This window comes from Sinocyclocheilus rhinocerous, unplaced genomic scaffold (assembly GCF_001515625.1).
Source record: "Sinocyclocheilus rhinocerous isolate Xijiao unplaced genomic scaffold, SAMN03320098_v1.1 scaffold542, whole genome shotgun sequence".
NCBI lineage: Eukaryota > Metazoa > Chordata > Actinopteri > Cypriniformes > Cyprinidae > Sinocyclocheilus > Sinocyclocheilus rhinocerous.
In genome coordinates, this window is record NW_015638928.1 from 382,661 (window position 1) to 405,472 (window position 22,812).

Genomic DNA, 22,812 nt, shown 5'->3' on the forward strand with positions numbered 1-22,812 from the left:
ACCCAGTGACGTATACCGGTAACAGGCAAAAGATTCGAAAATATGACGACTCGTTAAGGCGATTCAGAATCGAACTCTCTTTGAGAGACAATATCTTTATTTATCATGCACTTTTTTGATTAACAACTTTGCAGACTGTTTTCAATTAAGGATAGCTACGTTATAAACTGCAAAAGCTATATTTTTCAAAAACCCATATGACCTGCTCTTTAAGTATATAAATATATAAATGTATTTGTAGCATGCTTAGTATGAAATACATTTATTTCGAATACATTTTAGTATGTTTTTTCTTTTCACTAGGGAGTACATAGTGCAGGGAAAGTTTTGGAAAGTGCTTTTCTATGGGCTGATTTCTCATGTGTATTTCATGAGTTCGGGGGCTCCTGTGCATGTTAATGGGAAGCTTTGTGTTGGAGACTCATCTGAGCCCGGCATCAGGAACCTGACACTGACATCCCAGCTGAGAGACAGAGAGAGAGGATGGTCACCAAACACACAGCCGGTGGATTGAGGGTGTTCACGTATAAAGAACAGACATCTCCTTACATCCACAGGCCTCCAGTCTGAACAGGAGAAGCCCTTGTCAAAAACACGACTCCACAGCACAATGTCTAATTAAGTTGCCCTCAAACAGCAAGCGGCCATGTTAACCACAGCATCATGACAGATGTTGGAGATTTATAACGATGTCCCACGCTGAAATCTCTCCGTCCACCTCCACCTACCTCCACAGGCAAGCTAAATTTATGTACTTTTGTACGTGTCAGCTCAAACCCTTCTCGTTTGTAAGTCACCTTGATACCACCAAAGCAACATCGAATAGGGACAGAGGCATAACGCTAGTGCGTATGAAATATTATAATAAGGTACTGGCAGTTTACTGGACATTATTCTTTCAGTTCACAGCCAAATAATATGGAAAATTCCTAAATATTAACAGTAAATTGGGCCTATTTCTTTATGAGTGTTTATTTAGCTGTATAAGATGTGAAAGGCTGTGATATATTCTGAATTTTTTTCAGAGCATGCAGCAGACTGTATTCACTAAGTGCCTTATCACTACATAATAATGTTGAGGCAAATATTGATAAAAATATGACACTTAAGTATTATATTATATTCAAACCTCTTGCGATTTTAAACAGTTGCTACAATGTAACAACATTCTGACCGTGTAGCCAAAAGGTTTAAAAGAAACCACTCAATAGACATGTTCAATCAGTGATAAGGTTGTGTGATACGGTATATTTGAGTCCCAAATCAATTAAAACAGAAAAGACTGTTCGGCTGAGACACAAAGTTGGTTATGCTTGAGTCATCAGTTCATGCAAATTTAAAGAGTGTTGAGCCAGAAAATTAATTTAGCATGCAACTATTACTTGTTTAGAAGAGGGCTGCAGTGGGTGATGCTTCAAGCCTGAAGGGCAGAATATATTTCTGTTTAGAGCATTTTAAGAAAGATCCTTATAATAACCAACATACACCCACTAAAGTCCACACGGTTATATTGTGCTGCCAGATGAACAAATCTTGTACTGGAGCGGTTGTTCTTTAAGATTACTTGTCTAGTCACAGCACTTTCTCTATTATTTTAATAGTGAAGGATCCAGAGTTGTCACAGAATGTGACTCAGCAGTGAACTATAGGCTACTACACACCTCCATAACACAGAGATATCAATTCAGCAAAATGCCATAGAAACTAGTTCTGGACAAAACACTGCAAGCTAACAACTATTGCATCTCTGATGTCTTGCAGAGATTAAGAACCCCCAGGAAATATTAAGTGTGTGTGTGATGCGTTATGCTGAAGTCTAAGTAGAAGTATTGATTTATCAGCACATGTGAGTGGGAATGTGGTGATAGACATAGAAAAAACACTCACTTGACTGATAATGCAGTATGTCATCGCTATAAAACAATTACCAGCAATGGCCAATTCATTTCACTGACACAAGCCATCTTCTCAGTTTGTCGTCAGTCAGTTAACTTGTTGATTTGAGAGATACTGTATACAAGCACACAGTTAGCTTGGGATACTGTTGTTAGAAACTACACTCTAAAAAAATGCTGGGTTAAATACAACCCTGTGCTGGGTAAAATAGGGATTCATTTAGGACATGCTTTTTGGTACAGTGGACCACCTGTCTTATTGCTCCAAGCTTCCTTTTGATTCGCATACAATTAAACATGGCATTTAGCCGTTCGGTGACTGTATTGATTGAGCATTGTGCATCAATGCAGGTGTTCTCATGTATTATCATCTGCATGTGCTGCAGTGCCCAGCCAATACCCACACTGCTTTATGTGTAGGGTTTCCATGGTGATCTATTTTTATCCACAGTGGGAAAGCTAGGCGATATTGCAATATCCCTCTCTCTTTTAAAAGGGTAATTTTTGAATAACATATCAAGTGCATAAGCATATGCAAATATCTCCACTGAAAACGGATTCCAGCACAGTTTGAGCTGCAGCTGCATAAATAGCACAGAGAAGATCGAGCTAACGTTCACACAAAGTGCAGAAATCAATCTTTCGTCATTTTAAAGCACACTTATTCCCTCCTCTCCGTCTATATTTGTCCCATATATACGGCGCTGCACGACGAGCGTGTATGTGTCCTGGTTTTACACCCTAATTAATATGACATTCAGTGGTGTCATGAGTCCCCAGAGCACGTCGATTCACACTTGTTCAGTGAGTAATGAGGTCAGCTTCACTCCTTCATTCTTCACTCCCTTGTTCGCTCTTTATCTTAATGCTGATTCCATTGTTTCATAAACTCATCTAAGTATGCAGTGTGCTTTAAAATGCACCCTCTTTAGGTTTAGAGGCAATAAAATGGTCGTAGGTCATTGTGAAACTCTGCCAGCATTTATTCATCTGTTGTTTCAAATATAAGCGTGCAGTAAATATACAGTGAGTAGTATGGACAAAAACCAGCAGTCGTCCACAGGACTAAGCGCTACTTTCCCGACTAATGCACTGAAGTCAGATGTGCTTTTGGTGAACTTCTTCCCTTCCTTTGTGAAAAACAAGTACACTTTAGCATACTTTAAAATAGAGTACTTATTACAATATACTCAAGTGAACTGAATCTAATGTTTTCAGACACTTAATTGACAATGAAATGAAAACGTGTCACAGTTATTTAAAAGTAAATGCAGTTAGTTGAACTTAAGAGTGCTTTATTGACCCACTTTAGTAGGAATGAAATACAATGATATATGTAGCTTCATAATTACTTCTGTCTAAAAAGCACTGAAAAAAATTAAATTGTCTGTCTTTAAGTACACTTGAGTGTCCTGTTATTTCTATAATACTATATTTATCTGTGAGTACAGTTTTTTTTCATATACTTTTAAGATTTGAAGTCTATGAGTGCACATTCAGTACAGTTTAATGCACTTATTTGTAATGATTTTTCTGCTGTGGCTTTAGATGCTCGGTGATATGCAGAATAAGCAATTGTTTAAATGAGATTTGCAAGTATGCTCTTCAGTTGTACATGCATTGCTCTTGTGGTATCAAACTTCACTGCTATACACTCCATTATACTGTATAATGCATATATACAATATATATATAAACAGTATATATATATGTGTGTGTGTGTGTGTGTGTATATATATATATATATATATATATACATATTCATATTTTTTGTGTGTTTGTTTTCAAGGAAAGCTATAAATAGGGTCATAAACAATTAACAAGACTGACAGACTCATGTGCTCTTTTACGTTCACAGGCTTTCTCAGAGTCTAATAATAGAAGGCTCTGAAGTGCACAAGGCACCTTTATGAATCCGTATTTGTGTCGCACATGCAGTGATTTATTGTCTTTTGACTGTGGTTTTTATCACTGCAGCATGTTTGAGCCGTTTGCTGACACCTGCTAATGACTGTGTTTATGACTCGCAGTCTAAACCGCACGAAACACTAACATATTTATATCTCCCCATGCTGTCTTCCTGTTCCTTTTAATAAAGCTTTAATGCCCTGATCACGTGATGACAGGCGTGCTCTGAGCCCGGCTTCACTGAAGTACATGCATGCGGTCGGGCGATCACAGGAGCTGGGCTAGCGTTCACGGCGGGTGGGACGGATGCTCCAGAAATCCACACACACACACACACACACACACACTCAATTAAGATGGCATGTGTAATGAGTTTATTTTTAGCACACTGTGCTATTTGCAACCTGTGCGTTGTTTCCCAGCGGCCACCTTCCCTTCCTCGTGTCACACGCTGCTTCCTTCTCTGGCTGTCTCTCGGTTTCTCTGGACCGCTCTGCGTTTGTGTTCCCATGGAAGCAGCCACCATCTTATTTCTCGCTGCTTTAGCTCGGTGTCAACTTTGATGATAATTCTGGTGTCAGCTGAAGGATGTTTCCTCCGACCACAGGAGTGGCTGGCATCACTGCCTCAAAGTTATGCAGAAAATCCCAAGGTCAAATATACATGAAGAAATATGTATTTTTGACATTATTTTGCAGGTGTCACATTCTTGCATTCAAAAACAGCTGGGTGGGATTCAGAGGTCTGAAGACGTGTTTATAGACAATTCACTTCTTTTAGCGTGACACAGTGTCTGTGTCAGTTTTTGGAACTAAACGTAGCAACGCTGCTGATATATATATATATATATATATTATTTATTTATTTTCTCTTCAGTATGATGCTCTTTTCCAGTAAGCTACACTGCAAATGCTGGGGTCAGTAAGATTTTTTAAGAAAATTTTTTTTATTTTTAATTCAGCAAGGATGCATTAAATTGACCAGTAAAGACATTTATGTTGCAAAATATTCTATTTCAAATAAATGCTGTTCTTTTTAAACTTTATATGTGACCCTGCAGCACAAAAGCAGTGTTAAGTCGCTGGGGTATATTTGTAGCAATAGCCAACAATACATTGTATGGGTCAAAATTATCCATTTTTCTTTTATGCCAAAAATCATTAGGATATTAAGTACAGATCATGTTCCATGAAGATATGTTGTAAATGTCCTACTGTAAATATATCAAAACTTAATTTTTGATTAGTAATATGCATCGCTAAAAAGATGATTTTCTCAATATTTAGATTTTTTTGCACCCTCAGATTCCAGATTTACAAATAGTTGTATCTCAACCAAATATTGTCCTATCATAACAAACCATACATCAATGATCAATGATAAATCTCAATTTAAATAAATTGACCCTTATGACTGGTTTTGTGCTCCAGGGTGACATATTCATTAAAGAGTCCTGGTAAAAATGTATCACAGTTTCCACAAAAATACTGAACATTGATAATAATCAGAAATGTTTCTTGAGCAGCAAAGCAGCATATTAGAATGATTTCTGAAGATCATGTGACACTGAAAACTGGAGTAATGATGCTGAAAATACAGCTGAGCATCACAGGAATAAAGAAAATCCCCAAACTAGTGTATATTTGACATGACAAAACTCACTGTCCTCCCTCTCATATCAGTTGGGCAGTGAAGTATTTCCCTTTTGTTAATCAGTTTGTTTAAATTATTATTTTTTTATTTACTTGATTGACTGATATTTTGCAGTGGCTGATGCTTATCTTATAAACATTTTTTTTTCACATTTGTTTGTTCGTTCTTTTGGCCCAATAGAAACTGTTTCTGTTACTCGGCTTGTACTGTAGTAACTAGTTCTTTAAACAGTACGCTTTATCAGTCTCCCTGTTCCATTAGCTTGTAGCTTAGCAAACTTCAGTTTGAGGACGCTGATATTATTGTGTTGGTGTGTATGGCAGCTGCTGCTGACAGCTGGATCCACAAACCCTGTTCATCACGGACCCTGGTAAACAAGGCCTGGCCGATCAGGTTTGTCCAGCTGCCGCTGCCATCTCTGAGCCGAGCACATGCCACCGCTCGAGTCTGACTGTAGAGCGATCGCTGTATCAGTGCCATCTGATCACTGATCACTCAAGCTTTCTGAAGATCCTTCTTCCACACGCCAGAGTTCAGGACTGGATTATCCACTGGATCACACAGGGTTTTTGAGCTTTCCCAGCTCATAGTACTTTGTTTTCTCACCAAATGGCATTACTTTTTTGTTCTTGTAAGTTGCATTTTTATCAAAGTTCATAGTGCATACTGGTTGACCTTTTTCTGCTTGATTCCTCTGTGGGTAAAGCATCTGATCTCAAACACGTTATGAAGGAAGTGGAATTGTTAAATTCCCCATGATTCCTATTCCTAGATTTTCTTAATGTTTTTGAAAGAAACCTGATCATCTTCTGATTATCAAGGCTGCATTTATTTGATTAAAATATTTGGATTATTTATACAATTTTTTTTTTTTTTACAATTTTAAATAACTGTTTCTCTGTGAATATATTGTAAAATGTAATTTATTGAAATTTTTACTTAATTTTCAGCCTCGTTACATTACTGTAGTTCTAATTCTAAAATGCTAAATGGCTCCTCAAGAAACATTTCTTATTATTATCAATGTTAACAACTATTGATAATAATCAGACAAAACAAATTATTACATGGCCATGATTTAATCAAATGAAGGAATAAATTCTTAATCTGTGGGCACAAGTTCACTAAAATTAGAAAAATAAACAATACGCTCTAGGAACTAATTGTTAATTTGTGGCCACAATATATTATTATTTTTTTTTATTATTATTTATTTTTTACAAAGAAAACAGTTGTGCTGCTTAATATTTTTGTGAAAACCGTAAAACAAAAATGTCTTCTGTAAAATGTGGCTGGAATACACAACATGCTTTCAGCTTCAGAATCTGATTCCATCCAGTCGGAGGAGATCAAACGTGTTTGATACTTTGAGCCGATTTTAGAACACATATTGTTTTCATTTGTCACGTTTCTTCTAGCAACAAGGCGCACATTTCTGCCTGAGTTTGTTCTGATTGGAGCGATTTTAAAGTCTGGTAGTGTGTGATCCTCAGTCATTTAGTGTATGATGCCTAGTGTTTAAAAATCTGTTCAGATTGTAAAAGTCGTGTAGTGTATTACGTGTAGTGCCTTAAGAACTGCTTCAAATCTGGCAGCTCCCTGACTGCTGCTGCTCTGAGAGTTAATGCAGAAGGGCTTTATGTAAGCGTGTAGATCAGCCTGCACTGTGAGTCACTGGGGTAATTGGAGACTGTGGGTGACATGAGGGCCCAATCTTACACAGAGAGATGGATTGCTCATTTTCCATTCGTGGGCACTGGATGTAAAGCCTTTTTCTGCCGCAGCGAAGAGAGACGTTACATCTCTGAACTGAGACGCTCATGGAGCCGGAGAATAGAGCCATCCATTAGCATTCACACTCATCTCAATGGCAGCTGATCGGCTGGAGCCTCTGGAAATACACGGCCATCAGCACACAGTTACACACTAAATAAAAAAACTAAATAAATAAATAAAAAATACTCTAATTTGTTACAGACTAACTGCATTTGGCCATTAGAGGGTTGTAGTTACAGTGTCGACCAGCAGGGGCAAACAGCTCAAATCTGACTGAGTCGACAGGTCAGAGACCCAGTTGCCATGGTTACAAGTGACCTTTTGACCTGATTCACTCTGAGAGCCACGGCGGGCTGCATGTGAAGCTGCTCTTCTGTGACACGATCGCTCGTGTTGCTGGTGTTGTGTTTTCTGCTGACTTGTAATGCTCGTCTTTGCTGTTTCCCCACAGGTTTGGATGGAGTTGCCACAGATCTAGATAAAAGAAAAGAAGTCTTCGGGCAAAATATTATACCTCCAAAGAAGCCAAAAACTTTTTTACAGTTAGTGTGGGAAGCATTACAAGACGTGACCCTCATTATCCTGGAGATTGCAGCGCTGATCTCTCTGGGACTGTCCTTTTATCAGCCGCCTGGAGAGGGCAGCGAGTGTGAGTATCTGTTGTTTCCTCTGTCGTAGAATGATTTGCAAAAAAAAAAATATAGTCCTATATATATACAGTATATATATACACTACCGCTCAAAAGTTTGGGATCAGTACACTCTAAAAAATGCTGGGTTGTTTCAACCCAACTTTGGGTCAAATATGGACTAACCCAACTTTTGGGTTAAAATATTTCTTTCAAAAAAAAAAAAAGAATAAAAATGTACTGACCCCAAACTTCTCAACAGTAGTGTATATTTAAAAAAAATATTTCTATTTTAAATAAATGTTCTTCTTTTTAACTTTTTATTCATCAAAGAATCCTGAAAAAAGTATCACGGGTTCCAAACAAATATGAAGCAGCAACAGTTTCCAGAACTGATAATAAATCAGCATATTAGAATGATTTCTGAAGACTGGAGTAATGATGCTGAAAATACAGCTGCGCATCTCAGAAATAACTTAATATACATTTTAAAGTATTTTAAAATAGAAACCATTATATTATATTGTAATAACATTTTGCAAGATTACTGTTTTTTTCTGTATTTTTGATCAAATAAATGCAGCCTTGATGAGCAGAAGAGATAACATTTTGCAAGATTACTGTATTTTTCTGTATTTTTGATCAAATAAATTCAGCCTTGATGAGCATAAGAGACTTCTTTAAAAAACATTACAAGTCTTACTGATCCCAAACTTTTGAGTGTATATATGCACTTCTTATTAATTTATAAATGTAACCAAGGCCACACAGTGTTTTCTAGGCCCCCACAATCCAATTGCTCTAAACCTGTATGGCTTTATTTGTTCTGTTCAATGTGAAAAACATCCCAGTGCTTTTCAACCATGCAGTGAGAATCAATGGGGTCAAAAAATGTCGAAATATACCTTCTTTTATTTTCCACAAAACAAATCAAAGTCAGAATTTGTAGACAGTATGTCACTTTAATATTGAGGTTAGTTCATATGTACCAGTAGTTTAACAGCTGCTTTTGTACTGTAGGTGCATGTATGCTCGTTCGCTGCAGAGGTTTGATGTAATACTAATGTTATTATGTTCACAGTTGCCCCAAAATGTGTGTTGACACTTCAGCCATATCTTATATTGTGTTATATTGCACACATACCAATCCAGTGGTTTGCACTCAAATACTGCGCAGGCTTTACTCAGGTCTAACTTCACTGACCGAGCCAGTGTTACAATGACTTCTAACCAACCGATGTCAAGGTGGTTTTTAATGGATGCCAGTTTCCAAACATTCCCTCTAGGCACAAAATCTGGTGCTCATGGCATCTTATTCTGGCCAGGTACCGAGAAAAGAGTCTGACTGAGGTGTAAAGCGATCAACCACAGTTAGTTTAGTTTTGACATGCTGCTGTTTAGGGACAGAATTACCTGAAATACACACTACCACAATATCAGAGCAACTATCAACCATAACCACAATTAATCACAGACACCTTTTCAACACTACTTTTTTTTTTTAAGTATTTGAAACAGGTTCGAGGTTTTGATGAAATGTGTGTTTGTGCATCTGTCTTCACTATAAATGGTTTTACGTGCAGTGACTTCCAGACATTTTTAAGTGTGGCTGAAGTGTCTACAAATGGTAAGCATCTGAATTAACTGAATCCACCTAAATACTTTGATTTATACCAACAAAGCCCATTTTATATATTTAATCAGGTAGAAATAGCTCTTTGAGGTAACAGTTGCAAGTTAGCACTTTTTACAGTACACTATTTTAGGTTTATAATATGTAAGTTATATATAATATCCAAACCTGTTTTCTTTACTGGACGTCTGATGGTTAAAGGGCACAATGTCCATCAGCAGAGCTCAGCAGCTTGCGAGCATGACTGTGCATTCAGAGTGAGGGAATCCAGTGAACGAACGCTTTCCAGGCCTCTAGAGTTAATGAAGTGTGCGCTGGAAGAATAACCTTTAGGTGAAGGCCATACATCAAGCCACCGGGACATAAAATGTGCAATGAACACGAAAGCATTAAAGCAGCATAAAGAAGCTCACAGAATGCTGAGCAAGTGTTATCAATCACGATGATGCTCAAGGATTCAATTACTCCAGGAATGGAAAATGATCTTTTATTCCAGTGCAGTCTAGATGTGAGCAAAGAATAGCTCATGAGATCTTGAAACTCCTGGAACAGATACCCTTCACTATCATAGAGCAGTTCATGTGCATGTTAAAAACAAAGCTGCAATGCATGTTACTAACAAAGCCAAACTAACTACAAAGGGGCTGAACGATTTTTTTTTTTAGCTGATATTATGATCAGATTATATGATTATGTGAATCTGGCATAATATCATCAAACCTATAAGAATAGTTCATCCAAAAATGCAAAGTTGCTGAAAATGTGCTCACCCTCAGACCATGCAAGATGAGTTTGTTTCTTCATCAGGTTTGTAGAAATGTGTCACTGCATCAGTGTCTCAGCAACGGATGCTCTGCAGTGAATGGGTGCCGTCAGAATGAGAGTCCAAACAGCTGATAAAAACATCACAATAATCCACAAGTAATCCACAGCACTCCAGTCCATCAGTTAACATCTGGAGAAGACAAAAGCTGGAACAAATCCAGCATTAAGACGTTTTTATCTTCAAACCGTTGCTTCTGGCTAAAATTCGAGTCCATAATAACACTTCCATTCTGACGGCACCCATCCGTTGCTGAGCAAGTGATGCAATGACACATTTCTACAAATCTGGTGAAGAAACCTGAGGGTGAGCACATTTTCTGTTTTGGGTGAACTATTCCTTTAATATAATAATATGCATATGTGCACTGAACTAATGAAGCTAAACAACACTGAATCTAAACCACAGCTATAAGATGATAGGAAAGGAGCACACCGAAAATAGCAAATAACTAATTGAAGAATATTTTTCATTAATGTGACAATAGTTCGGCTGTTTTCAAAGTGAAGCAGCTTTTACAGTAAGGACCTAGTTTGTCCAACAAGTATCACAAGGGAGTGCTCATTTTTTGTGTTTCATGTCATATCAAATCTGGCATGAATCTTCACAATTGAACGAGCTGTGAAGGAATAATCGAACATGCTCTGAAATGATCCTTCCTTTCATATATATATACCATAGTGCTGGAATGGACAATTCATTCTAGTCAATGGGCATGTTTGGACAGATCATTTACATGAAGTTTGCATTTTAGGTTTTCTTTATTTATAAGAACACTTAAAGAAATGCTGTTGCTGTTTTGGACTAGTTCATGAACCAGGAAAGCTCTGCTTAAAAGACAAATTATATTAAAGCATTTTATATGTTTATAATGAAATTGTCCCCTTGAGAAACTTAATGTAGTTAACTGCATTCTGTAGCTTAATTACTTTCTGAGACGCTTGTAGCTTCCCTCACATGGTTCATCATAAGCATTAATATGCAAATTGCACGTTAGTATGCATGATACACCTGCAGTGGACTTTTAATGATCACTAGGAGTGCGGCGGTAGAGAAGAGAGTCTGCAGATGAAGCGTCCCCACAAACATGAGCTCCGCTGCCATTGACTCTGAGATTTGTGACACTTCTTCTGCTTTTAATGGAGAACGGTGCTGTCTGTGTCTCTTAAGGAAGATGAATTGCACCGCCGCTCCGTGTGTCCAGACATCACTGCCGTTCAGATTGAATTATGCCCGTAGAGATCTTCAACCTGCAGCTCCCGAATGAAGATAAGCACAGGCAGCGTACAGATCGATGCAGGCAAAATCTCACTTTCCAGCCGAAGAGCTGGCAGCAGCACATTACACCTCAAGAAGGATCTGTAGCTTAAAATACATCATGAAGGTCATTTATTCACATAACCCTCAGGTTGGTCCAAACCTGCATGCTGCAGTTTTTCATGCAGTTCATAAATAGAAAATAAAAATAAAAATATATATATATATATATATATATAGAATTGTTAACTTTTTTTGTTTTTAAAGGAAAGAATCAAAATGATTTTCTTTGGTGATCATCATTATGCTGAACCTATCAAATGAGCTTAAACCGGAAAGCCAGAAACAGGTCAGAAACATGCATTTGTCTAACTCTGACAGAATTCTGATCAAACGAGTGATAACTGCGCGTGTGGTTTGGTGAAGTGTCAGGAGCGTGTGCAGCTTGCAGAGTCACGAGCTGTTATCTAACGCAAGCTCAGCACCGCGGACAGCTCCACACTCCTGCACACAGTGAAGAGATCCACACAGCTCTGTCCCTGCACCGCCATCAGGAGATTCCTTACTGCACAGCCTAAAAATACACATCTGAAACCCACGCACAGCAATATTCATCAGATTTAAAGGGATAGCTCACCTGATGAGTTACACCCCATCTTGTTGTTCCAAAACCATCCAACCTTTGATTTTCTTCTTCCAATTCAAGATATTTATGGATTTAAAGTGACATAATTTTATTAGAAGTTCTGCAACTGATCACCTTTTCTTTAAACTTTTCACTTTTATCTTCTCTAGTTCACTTGGAATGGTGTGATGTAAAGAATTAATTTTACAAGTACAAACATTCCACTCAATTAATATGAGCTCATAAAAAGAGTAAATAAGAGTCATAAAAGGAAAATCTATAAAGAGCTTTTTTTTTATTATTAAGTTTGGCATGTCACAGGACATGTCAATATTCACTCAGTCATTTATTTTTCTATTTTTTGCAATCATTCATTACATTTATTTGTTTATTTATATCAACGATTGTATTGCTTTATTTATTTCAGTATTTATTTATATTTCGTCATTCCTATAGTACTTAAGTAGAAAAAAACTACAAGCTACTAACAGAAATGACCTAACTTATAATGAAGCTAGTTAGGAGAAGAATGTATCTTTAAAAATAAATAAATAATAATAATAATAATTCAATGACACACTTGAAACACAGAAACGACAACAAAAATCCTAATCAGAAAGTATTTAATAAATAAATAAATTGTTTTACAAAATCCACAGTATCATCAAACACGCTCCGAAATGCTCATCTCTCTTCTACATATCTCTACTTTTTGTAGATAATAATAATAATAATAATAATTTTATTTTTTACATTTTATTTAAATTAACTGATTCAAAAATAATTTACAGAGTTTGCATTTTGGATCTTCTTTATGAATAGCAGATGATTTAGTGAAATGCTGCTGATGTTTTGGATTAGTTCATGGACATAGTTTGGACATTGTTCCCTTAAAGAAGCTTAATGTAGTTAATTAAGGGTAGCTTGATTACTTTCTAAGTAGCTTGTAGCTTTCCTCACATGGTTTTGTCATAAACATTAGTATGCAAATTGCACATTAATATGCATTATACACCTACGGTGGACTTTTAACAGTGCGGCGGTAGAGAGGATCACAGATGTGCTGAGACGAGTCTGTGGACACCAAGATGCAGCGGCTGATCATGAGCTCCACTGTTTTTACTGTTTTAAGGTATTCCTTAAATCAGTCCAGTGTAGGGACGTTTCTAATGGCAGGAGGAGGAGCATACTATCATTTAGAGCCAGCAGAAGAACAACTCTCTCCGTGATTGATTTGAGTTGCTGAAGAGAGCCAGCCAAACAAAAGTGCAAGATGTCAAATGTTGGGAACCGTGTGTATGTTAGCAGTTTTCCTGAATCAGACGGTATTTTGTGTGTCCTCGTGTATTCAGGGATTAAAGTTCTGTCGCTCTGACGGATTTCCGTCAGTTCATAAAGACAGCCACTTGCTTCATTCCTGAATGATTCAGCCGTTCGAACGAATCAATTAGAAATTACTCTTGTAAGTCACTTTAAGGAGTCAAATGTCACCTCGTATTAGGAAGGATAATTTTTGATCAGAATTTTTGATTGTTGATCAGAAGGTGCTCTTAAATTTTTTAATTAGGAGGACAAGCGCTCCTAATTACAAGAAGAAAAACACTGCTCTTAAACTGGGTGTGTGACAGGTATGGCTGAGGAATGGGGTTTGGTCGAAGAAAAAGTTTCAGTCAAAATATTTTTTTTTTTGCTTTAACCCCTGCAATATAATAAGAAGTAAAATAAGACAAATAAGTTACCAATCATATGAAATTAGTATTAATACATTAATTTGTACTGCAGAGGTGGCACACAAAAGTGGCTCGTAGGTACATTTTCAGACGTTTAATGAGGCTCAGAAGTGGCATGAGTGCAATTAAATTAATAAATTCATGTGGAGATTAATGTTTTAAATATACAATTTTGAATACAGAAATATGATTTAAATAACTGAAATTATACGTTAAAAATGAAACTAAATCCGCCAGCAGGTGGCGGCAAGTCACTGATTTTATCACTGAATCATTCATTCAATTGATTCGTTCGAACGGCTGAATCATTCAGGAATGAAGCAAGTGACTGTCTTTATGAACTGACGGAAATCCGTCGCAGCGACGGAACTTTAATCCCTCGGTATTCAGCAGTGGCTGTGTCATTGTGACAGTGGACAGCGTGTCCTTTTGAACGAATGCTTTCCAGCAATCAGGGTGTTCCTGTGCTTGCAGTGAATGCGTCTGCTGTTTTATCCTGCACAGCTGGAGCAGGACTGGCCTCTGCTGCAGACAGACTCCCAGCGGAGTCACTGCAAACCTCACACTACATCACTCCAGCAGGAAATCATTGGAAATAATTGGACATGACCTGATTGTGTGTACATCATAAAACAGATGGATTTCTAGATGCATTTCTTCATCAGTGTGTGGTTTATAGTTATTTAGCCGTGAATATGTTACCCAGTTCAGATATGGGATTTGTCAGAATCTTTGTCAGTGTTTATCTAACATCAATCTAGTGTTATATAATATGCGCTCAATGCATACGCAGTAATCACAGTTATTATGAATCATTGCATTTGCGCAATATTCTGCATGAAGTGCCATATTTAATCACACTCATGTGATTCACTCCAAGTGAAAATACTTTGGTGAATATGAAAAAGTGCCCTTTACATTTCAGTTTAATGAAAATAAATATCATTAACCAGATTCATCATCTATCAGGAATATCATTAACAATTATATTAACTTCCTGTGCCCTCATAAACCAAATGGTTTAAGCAAAACATATATTTTTTTTTATTATTATTTGAAAAATAATTTGTGTCTTGTGTGTTTTTATGTGTCCGTCTCTATTTTGTTTATCAGAAATGGCTCCTTTAGCTTTCCATCTTACATTACAATGCAAAGATATGCAGAGACATGACATGAGAATTGATACTTTCTATGAATAGTGTACAAATTAGAGCCTGAAACTCTTTAAAATATTTAATATTTTAGTATTCAAACAAAAGTGTTATATGAGAACAAAAATATTATTATTATTATTATTATTAAAAAACTGTAACAGCATGGGTAAAAGGGTTGCAAGTTTTCAATTCACCTCCACCTCTTTCGGAAAAAACTGAATGCATGTTTGGTACCACTTGCTGGATATTTCAATACATCTGGTCCGGAAATTATTCACTTAAAATTGTAAATTTACTTTGCTGATTTTAATAGACTACCAGAATCGTATCCCTTTCTTCTGACGGCTGTTTGTTATGGTTAATGGGATTTGTTTCCACCAGAATGTTTAAATCTGCTCTTCCTCTTCCTGCAGCCTGTGGGACGGCGAATGCGGGTGCAGAGGACGAAGGGGAAGCGGAGGCCGGTTGGATCGAGGGGGCTGCTATCTTACTCTCAGTGGTCTGTGTTGTTCTGGTCACGGCCTTCAATGACTGGAGCAAGGAGAAACAGTTCAGGGGTTTACAGAGCCGCATCGAACAGGAACAGAAATTCCAGGTGGTGCGAGGAGGGCAGGTCATCCAACTTCCTGTGGCAGATATTTTGGTTGGCGATATTGCACAAATCAAGTATGGTATGTGTCCTCTTTTTTTTATCCTGTTTTTAGAATTGGATGGCACAGGCTTATAGGTCCTTTACATGCAGTCCGCTAGCAGTCACATGGCACTACATGGCACAAGCTGATTGGCCTGTACTGATTCTGTACTGATTCTGCAGTGAGATTGCTAGCTCAACATTTAAATACTTTAGTTTAGCATTGGATGTAAGGCCCTGTTTACACTGGTATTAAGATGTGTTTTGGTCGATCAGAACGCAAGCATAAAAGGCAGACTCATTCCCGTTTGCATCTGCTGTTTTAATACATCTCTTTTGTCCACATGCAAACACTTTCTTGATTTCTTTAAGGGGAGGGTCTATAAGTGGGTGTATGCATGGGCTTTTTCTGATCTTTTGATCTAATGTTGCGAAATAAGCTCATGCAATTTACACACATATGTGAAAAGAGCCAACAGAAAACAATACGGAGAGCAGCAACTTTTGGTGTTGTCCACTTGTGATCGGATCAACACAAATGCATCTTAATACCAGGTGTAAAGTTGGGCCTGCAGCACACTATAAGAGTTCCTCCGAAATCCTCCACCTCCCCCAGCTCCACCTGTCTGTTAGATTTGCTACATGGTTTATGTACACCTATTCATGCAGCAGCGCATGAACTACATTAACAACCAACTTCATTAATATTGTCATATCTTATTAACATGTTAAAACTATCCCAAGTACTGTTATGACTGAAGTAGTTAATTTATATATTAGTATATAGTACAGTATACATACGTGATTCTTCAATGTTTCTGTCTTCTAGAATAATTTTTAAAAAACATTTTGTGTGGTGTGACATGCTAAACTCCATCTAAAACAATTGTAAATAGTATTGAGCTCAATCTTTTTAAATTATCATTCATGCAGCTTTTATGAGCTCATATTAATTGAGAGACTACAGTACATAAAATGTATACTACAATTCATGTCACACTACAAAACCATTTAAATAATTTATTGAAGACATAAAGGTGATGAAAAATGGTTAAAAACATTCTAAGAAATACCTCTCAGTTGCAGTATCTACAATATACACATTCCCCTTAAATCTTGATAAAAAAAATTTCCATGGACGTGTCTAAATCTATAATGTAATATAATATAATATAATATAATATAATATAATATAATAGATGAAATGTAGTTTAAAGAAATACATTTTTCAGGATTTATAATTGAAGGTTCACCCATATGTAATTTGAAGTCCACTAATTAAGTGGTGCGTTATCAAGAGAGCTTTTACACATGACTGGACATCATTGCTGTGCGATGAAGCAAGACTGATCTGTGTCACTAATTACAGTTTGATTATGAGAGTTGGTCAAGCTGATCAACACTTTCTAGTCTGGAGATTTTATCAAACTAAAGGGCTGTGCTGGTTCTGCAGTGTTGGAGAGGTTCTGGTGGTTATTTCGGATCTCCTGAACAAGTGGGAGGCAGATAATGTAGCTGTTGACAGTGACGGAGCGATCCTGTGTGTGAGAGCGTTTGGTAGGCTGGAAGAGGGGAAGATCTCCTTGACTAGTACAGTGATGGTTAGCAGTCCCAGGCTTACCGTTATTTTTGAATATGTGTGGGAGTTGATATGTTGCTTTGCAAAGATGTAAAATGAAAGCAAAATTATCTCTGAACGAAATGACATTCTCTTGATATATAAAACAACAGAAGGGCCAAATACTGAACCCTGGGGAACACCTAAAATATAGTGTTGCCTTATTGAGCACAACATACTGCAGGCCTTGTCATTTTTATGTTGACTCAGTTAGGGCTGTAAAGTCAGAAATATTGGAGAGAGATTCTGTTGTGAAATGCTTGACAAGTGCCATCTTAGAGGATCAACTTTGGAATTCTTTGGAGACAGCAATATTGATCCAGACTTGTTGTTTGGAGAAACTGAAGGGATTATTGGAAGGAACACAGTGGCACTATGAAGAGCTTTGGAGATTAGATTCTGAAATATGCTCCATTCCTGAGTGGCTGCCTGTGTTAAGAAACGGTTTTGTCCCTGCTTTGTCCTTGACCATTAGATTTAACAAGTTAAGCTAAAGAAAGACTCAGGTGTGCTTGCTTTAGGTCACTTTGAATATCATGCACATGATCACATTTCCCCCCTTTTAATAGGGCATACTAACCCTAACACTAATAGAGAAAATAAATTTACAGTTTGGTTAATAGAGAAATAATTCCTCAATACAGTATATAACTTTAAGACATTTGACTCCTGAAGTTTTTTTTTTAAAATCCTGTTGTTCACTCATAAAGCTGTTAGCCTGTTAACAGCTGCTTAGATGTCCCAGAGTACATCACTTTGCCAATATAAATTGGAGATCATTTAAAGACATTAAAGAAAAATTAAGATCATTTAAAGACATTATTGTGACACCACTGACCATATACACAGTGGCTCTAAAAACAATATATTGTTAGTTTTATCATTGATATCATCATTAGCCTGTGACTGAGTTACTGCAGCAGTCAGTCAGTCCTTCTGCATACATTTTTAAATGTTTCATCTATGTGTGTTAGACATACATCTTTGGCTGTTGTGTCCCATGTTGCTGTTTTTTTTAGCACGTCACACCATGAGTACTGTACTTTTAAGATGCTGTTGTGTTTGATGCTGTTGTGTTTGATTATGTTGCGCTCTTCCATCCAGCTGTTTCATTAAGCAGTCCTGTGTGGACGTCTCCTCATTCATTTTATGAGTGAATGGCTAAATGCATTGTTTTGCATTTAATTCTTCTAAATTGACATGTTAAATTGACAGCCCTAATCCTTTTGAATTTTCATGAACTAATTCTGAATTTCTGTGTTCAGGTGACCTGCTTCCAACTGATGGGGTCTTGATACAAGGCAATGATGTGAAGATTGATGAGAGTTCTCTGACAGGGGAATCTGACCATGTGCGCAAATCTGCAGATAAAGACCCCATGCTTCTCTCTGGTGAATGCCCACTACTGCTGTATTTATTTGAATGTTGTGAACTCTGCACACAATACATATTGAAGGTCTACATATACTATAGTGAATTAAATATCAATTCAACAGATTATGTCAGAATGAAGACGTTCTGATCGATTTTATTGGTTTAATACAATCAATACGGTCAAGACCTCTGAGATAGGACCGAACAAAACCTGGGACAGTCATGCTGTCATTCATGTGTTTGAACTAGCAACTAGCTTCATGATAATGTTATCCAATAGTTTATTAAATGTATCTATTAAAAACATATAATGACACACCAAAATATAGGGCCAGATTTACTAACAGCTTGTGCCAGCGCAAAACCGTCTTTTGCCGTGAAAATAGTACTGTCAGGATTTACTAAAGAAGTGCAGTGAAGAATTAGCGCTGAAAAGGCGTGGACACAGTTATTTTTGTGCCTGACCTTATTGAATATGCATTTGTAGGAGTTCCCCTTTCAGACGCAAAATTTATGGGAGGAGAGTATTCAAATCAATCACACAAAGCAATTTACAAACGTTTGCACTCGTCAAATTACTGGTATTTGCACGATTATTTAACGCCCCAAAAAAGAACGTCTTAAACTATTGCGGGTGATTTACTTATGCGCCTGCGTCATAAGTAGATCACCCGCACCTGTCTCATCAGCTCTGCTTATTTGCGACTACGCTAATTTGCGCTGTGCTTCGTATATTGTGTTGGTCGATGTGTAAAGCTGACCACACACTATTGAGGATTTTAAGGCCAATTTTAAGCCAGATTTGCACCCCCGAAAAATCCTCTATTGTGTGGTGTCATTACGATTATTTACCTGCTCCCAATTGAGACGGAGCATCCCCAAACTCAAATCGTAAATATCAAACATGTTTGATATTTACGACTTTTGATCTGGCTGCCTCCGACGTGATACCCACTATTGCCAATGAGAGCGAGCAAGCGTCACCTACCGGATGTTGCATGCTTCTATAGCTGAAACTTAGCAGCCACAAACATGCCACGAAATCAGAATACATCACCCATATTCTTTTTTATACTTTTTTTTTCACTGAGAAACAGAACGCGTGCCGGGAGAACCAGCTGACGACGTTGATTGTCCTCTATTTGTTTTTCTTCTCTAGTCACGTTTGATCTCGCGAGTCTCCGTGAGATCTCGTGTCACTGTGAAATCGTTCCTACAATCATCAAGTGTGTGGTCTCACGGTCTGGTTGAATCGTCTAGTGTGCACGTTCAGAGGATCATAAGGCTAAAAATTGGCTGAAACTGTCTTCATGTCTGTGGTCTCCCATGGTTTTAAAATCAGTTAAGATTTGAAAATCGTCTAGTGTGTTGGCAGCTTTAATGAGATGTTGCATCTCTGTTTTTTAATTTGCGCGTTATCAGTAAATCACCCACAGAAATGTCCACGCCAATTAGGCTCTCGCGCTAATTTGCCCTGTTTAGTAAATCTGGCCCATAGTCTGTTCATTGCCAACTGCACCATTTATTGTTATGCATTTTTTTAAGAGAACACTTTTAATGTACTTTGATTCTACAACTTTTGTCAAAAAGGACAATAGTGAACTAGTCCTCTGTTTGCTTCATGGCCAGTCAGGTGTGCATGAGGGATGGATGTTGACAGACAGCAGTCTGTGGTGTCCGTGTATGACGTCACACACTGTGTCATTTGTGCTGAGGTCAGAGCGGCCTGCTATTATTTACAGTTTCTCCATGACTTACTGCTCGGTTAACTGAATCACCAGGCACCCATGTGATGGAGGGCTCAGGTCGAATGCTGGTCACGGCTGTCGGAGTGAACTCTCAGACTGGGATCATCTTCACTTTACTCGGTGCTGGAGGAGAGGAGGAAGAGAAAAAAGAGAAGAAAGGTGCGTAACTAAAGCTCAGCTGGGCAAAACCTCAACAGAGCTGCGTTACATCTGCCCAGGACACTTCTGTACATGTAATTCCTGTCAAATGATAAGCAGCTATTATTATATAAAAATATTTAGGCTTAAATTTAATTTACATCTGTTTGGATTACTCAGTTTTAACATATATAAAACACAAACTAATATGATGTACGTTTCCCAATCCTACGTAAATGAAACGGGTAGGGCTGCCCTCGACTAAAGATTTTTCTGGTCGACTAGTAGTCATTCATTTGAAGCATTAGTCGACTAATCGCATGTTTATTAATAAACCATTTAAATCATAATAATGGCCCTTTAATTGCGTACATAGCCTAATAAGCGCTCAAGCGCATGCATAAAGCTTGCCACAGCACACCGGCAGAAGTAATGATTATAAATGTGTCAGGGAAAAATAGTAAGGAGGCTGCATTAACAATTTAATAATTCACTGATAAACTAGTGCTTTCTTTGTTCTCGGTTTCACGCTCAAGTTCACAGAGACCGAGACGGCAGAAAGCGTATCCTGTTTGCTTTCATTATTTTACAAAAGCACAACGTTTTGTTATTATGAGTGCACACAAATAAACGTAGAGTCTTTACAGATTCGAAAGATGTATTACTCTTATCTGTATAAGCAAAAATGAGGGAGTATTTTAAGAGCAAGTGAGAAACTAATTGAATTCTTTGTTTATAAATATGTCTGGTTATTGCGTAGTTATATCACAGATTCAGTTTATTAGTAAGTTACTAAGTTTCATTTATGTATGACTGACAAATACGCGTCACATGCATCTCAAGTTTATTAGCATGCTAGTGTTAAAACAGTGTGATTGTAAAAGATGGAAATTTTATATACGTAATTGATAAAACTCTCCTTGTGTTGTCAGAACATTTCAAGTGAAAAGTAAATGTATTTACTGTTGCTCATCGATTTTTTAAAGAATTAAACTATGGTGCATACCTCATCCCACAGGTTTGATACCTCAAATTGAGGAGTGTGTGCCGTTTTGATTGGACTTAAGAAAACCCTAGCAGCACCCTGCTAAACACCCAAGTGACGATAAGTTTTGCGCAGCAGAGACAAGTTTCATTGAAAAAAAACAAAAAAACATGCAGCTCATTTTGTCCCAATCAGAGACTGCTTTGGGGTAGAATGTGTACTGTCGTTTTCCGTGTGGCTGCTTCAGACTGACACTTGAAAATGTGCTGTTTCTGGTTTGGTAGCATGTGCTACCCGCACCGTTTGTCAGCATAAGGCCTTATGTGTGTGTTATTCTGCAAACTGCCACAGGTCAGGCTCTGGAGGATGGCCATCAGCTGGCAGGTAGAGTATGAATCTCTGTACCCGGGGATATCTGCAGTAATGCTCATTTATTACCCCACTAAACCCGCTCTGCCCTCCCGAGCCCCGCTTTAGTAACCGCGATCTTTCACTTAAAAAGACGCTCTTTTTAAGTATTTACAGAAATGCATTTCATCCATGATCCTGCATAGATGATGATCAGGAGGTTGTGATGTAACCCCGGCTTATTCCCTCAAGAGCGGATAGATTGATTGCGGTTTCGTAGCCTGGTAGTCTGATACCCTACAGCTTGTAGAGTGTTGTGATTGAAGCACTTGGATTTGATTTGGAAGCATGTGTTTATTTGGTTGTTTTATTTTTTTGAATCACCTGTTGAATCATTTACTTACCTGGTAGTGAACATAGCAATTGGAATTTTCTCTCAAATGACGGGTATCTGTCAGTGCCAGCTATTTGTGCCATTGATCATTGTGTCGTTTTGTGCCTCGACTTTGTTTTGTCTACCATATTATGTGTAACCTGTCTTATGTTGCAGTGTTTTTTCCATCGATGTCATTCTTTTAACGTCGCCTTTCAGTTGACAGCAGTATATTGAGAGATACTAATCGTGGTAACGACGCTCTTAACCATGCTACTTTTGTTCATTATTACGGCTAGACTGCTCCCATCCCTCCTCACACCCCATCGCAACTATAGCTACCGATGGTGCGGCAAGCGCAAATGCCCCTGGTAATAGACAGAGAGATAGATAGACAGACAGACAGACAGAGAGAGAGAGAGATATAGACAGATAGACAGACAGAGAGACAGACATACAGACAGACAGACAGACATAGAGACAGACAGACAGACAGACAGACAGATAGATAGAT

General features: G+C 37.7%; 1 protein-coding gene across 1 annotated transcript in view; it reads left to right on the top strand.

Moving 5' to 3' along the window:
• The window catches only part of LOC107750034 (plasma membrane calcium-transporting ATPase 2-like), a 68,682-nt gene that overhangs the window by 9,337 nt on the left and 36,533 nt on the right, over window positions 1-22,812 (top strand). Inside the window, exons 3-7 of the mRNA XM_016565286.1 lie at window positions 7,684-7,881; window positions 15,497-15,754; window positions 18,598-18,723; window positions 20,488-20,613; window positions 21,929-21,961. Coding sequence (XP_016420772.1) covers window positions 7,684-7,881; window positions 15,497-15,754; window positions 18,598-18,723; window positions 20,488-20,613; window positions 21,929-21,961 — 741 coding nt within the window. The remainder of the gene's footprint in view (window positions 1-7,683; window positions 7,882-15,496; window positions 15,755-18,597; window positions 18,724-20,487; window positions 20,614-21,928; window positions 21,962-22,812) is intronic.